Source organism: Buceros rhinoceros, unplaced genomic scaffold, assembly GCF_000710305.1.
Source record: "Buceros rhinoceros silvestris isolate BGI_N320 unplaced genomic scaffold, ASM71030v1 scaffold42830, whole genome shotgun sequence".
NCBI classification, from domain to species: Eukaryota; Metazoa; Chordata; class Aves; order Bucerotiformes; family Bucerotidae; genus Buceros; species Buceros rhinoceros.
In genome coordinates, this window is record NW_010390916.1 from 5,255 (window position 1) to 6,587 (window position 1,333).

General features: G+C 56.6%; 1 protein-coding gene across 1 annotated transcript in view; it reads left to right on the forward strand.

Annotated features, from left to right (window-relative positions):
• Positions 1–704: 704 nt before the first annotated feature.
• Positions 705–1,333, forward strand: part of LOC104496446 (rab GDP dissociation inhibitor beta-like) — a gene marked incomplete at its 3' end in the record, with an annotated part of 3,605 nt that continues 2,976 nt past the window's right edge. Inside the window, 1 exon segment of the mRNA XM_010139569.1 lies at positions 705–806. Within this exon segment, the coding sequence (XP_010137871.1) occupies positions 720–806 (87 nt within the window).

Below are 1,333 nucleotides of genomic sequence, written 5' to 3' on the forward strand. Positions count from 1 at the left end.
AACGGGGATTTGGCCGCGCGGGTGCTGAGCTGGCTGTGCAGGCTACAACTTGTGTCCCTCTGCGCTCAGTGCTGGCCTCGCGGTGCTGCGCTGGGACGCAGCAGCTGACCTGCTGCTGGGGGTAATCTCGGCGTTTGGAGCCTGTGGGGGCTGCACACGAGGGTAGCAAGGAGACTGCTGAGGTGAGAAGGCTCCCAAACAGCTTCGTTTATGCTTTACGCTACCCCCGTGAGTAGCTGTTGGCTCTCGTGTGTGGCGAACACCAAAGGTTGAGGTTTTGAGGAGATGAGCTGAAGTCCAGGTGAGATTTCACACGCCTGCGTGAGGTGCTGCCTCTCCGTGGGCATCCTTGCACTGACAGCTGGTGGCTTCCGAGCAGAGATTTTCCTCATCTGAAACTTCCCAGGTCTCCCCTCAGGGGCAGCCCTGACACGAGGTGGTGGTGAGTTCAGACTCTTGGCTGACCTGCCCAGAGCAGACAGCAAGCCTAGGAAGGGGTTTAGTCCGTCTCCAGCAGAATTCTCTCAGCGTGCACCTCTTAATTCTGGAGTAAGTTTGTTTCGAAGGGCTCTGCAGGTACCTTCAAACCCAGGCGTGCCTCAGGCTGCCCAAACACTCTCTGTGAGTGAGAGTCGTTGGGTGAGGTGGCAGGAGGCTGAAACGCGCCGAAATGTCCCTTTTGTTTTCCTCTCTCATAGGAATGCATCCTCTCCGGGATCATGTCGGTGAACGGCAAGAAAGTCCTGCACATGGATCGTAACTCTTACTACGGCGGGGAGAGCGCGTCCATTACACCCCTGGAGGATGTGAGTACGGGCACACGTGGGGGCTGTACTTCCAGCTCTCCTGGGATGGGCTCTGAGTAATTACTCTTAAGGGTTTCCTTTGACTATCGATGTTTTATGGCACCTCTACACCAGGTAATAGCGGGGCAGAGGCCAGTGTGTGTGTTTGTACTTGGTACGTAGCGCTCGTTCCCTGGAGCTCCCAGCCGAGCGCTCCAGCGATGGCCTGGTGGTGCAATTCCCACCAGCAAGGGGTTATAATTCTGGGCTAAATCCTTCCTGCTGGCCTAAGAAACGCTGTGTCCTCTCTGGGCCTCGGTGTTACGCTTGGTCCTTCCTTGGTCTGCGAGTGCTTCTGGCAAGATGTGAGCCATCCGCTGTGACTGTGCTGCCCTAAAGCCGTGAGCGTGGCCGGTTAATTTGATATCGGGCTATCACCGCTCTCCCTGCTGCTTAATTGGTTTATGCTGGGGGTTATGGTCTGAGTGTGTGGAGGGGGCTGCCCTCTCCTGAAGTAGCTGTGATCCCATCAGCTAGGTCAGGCAGTG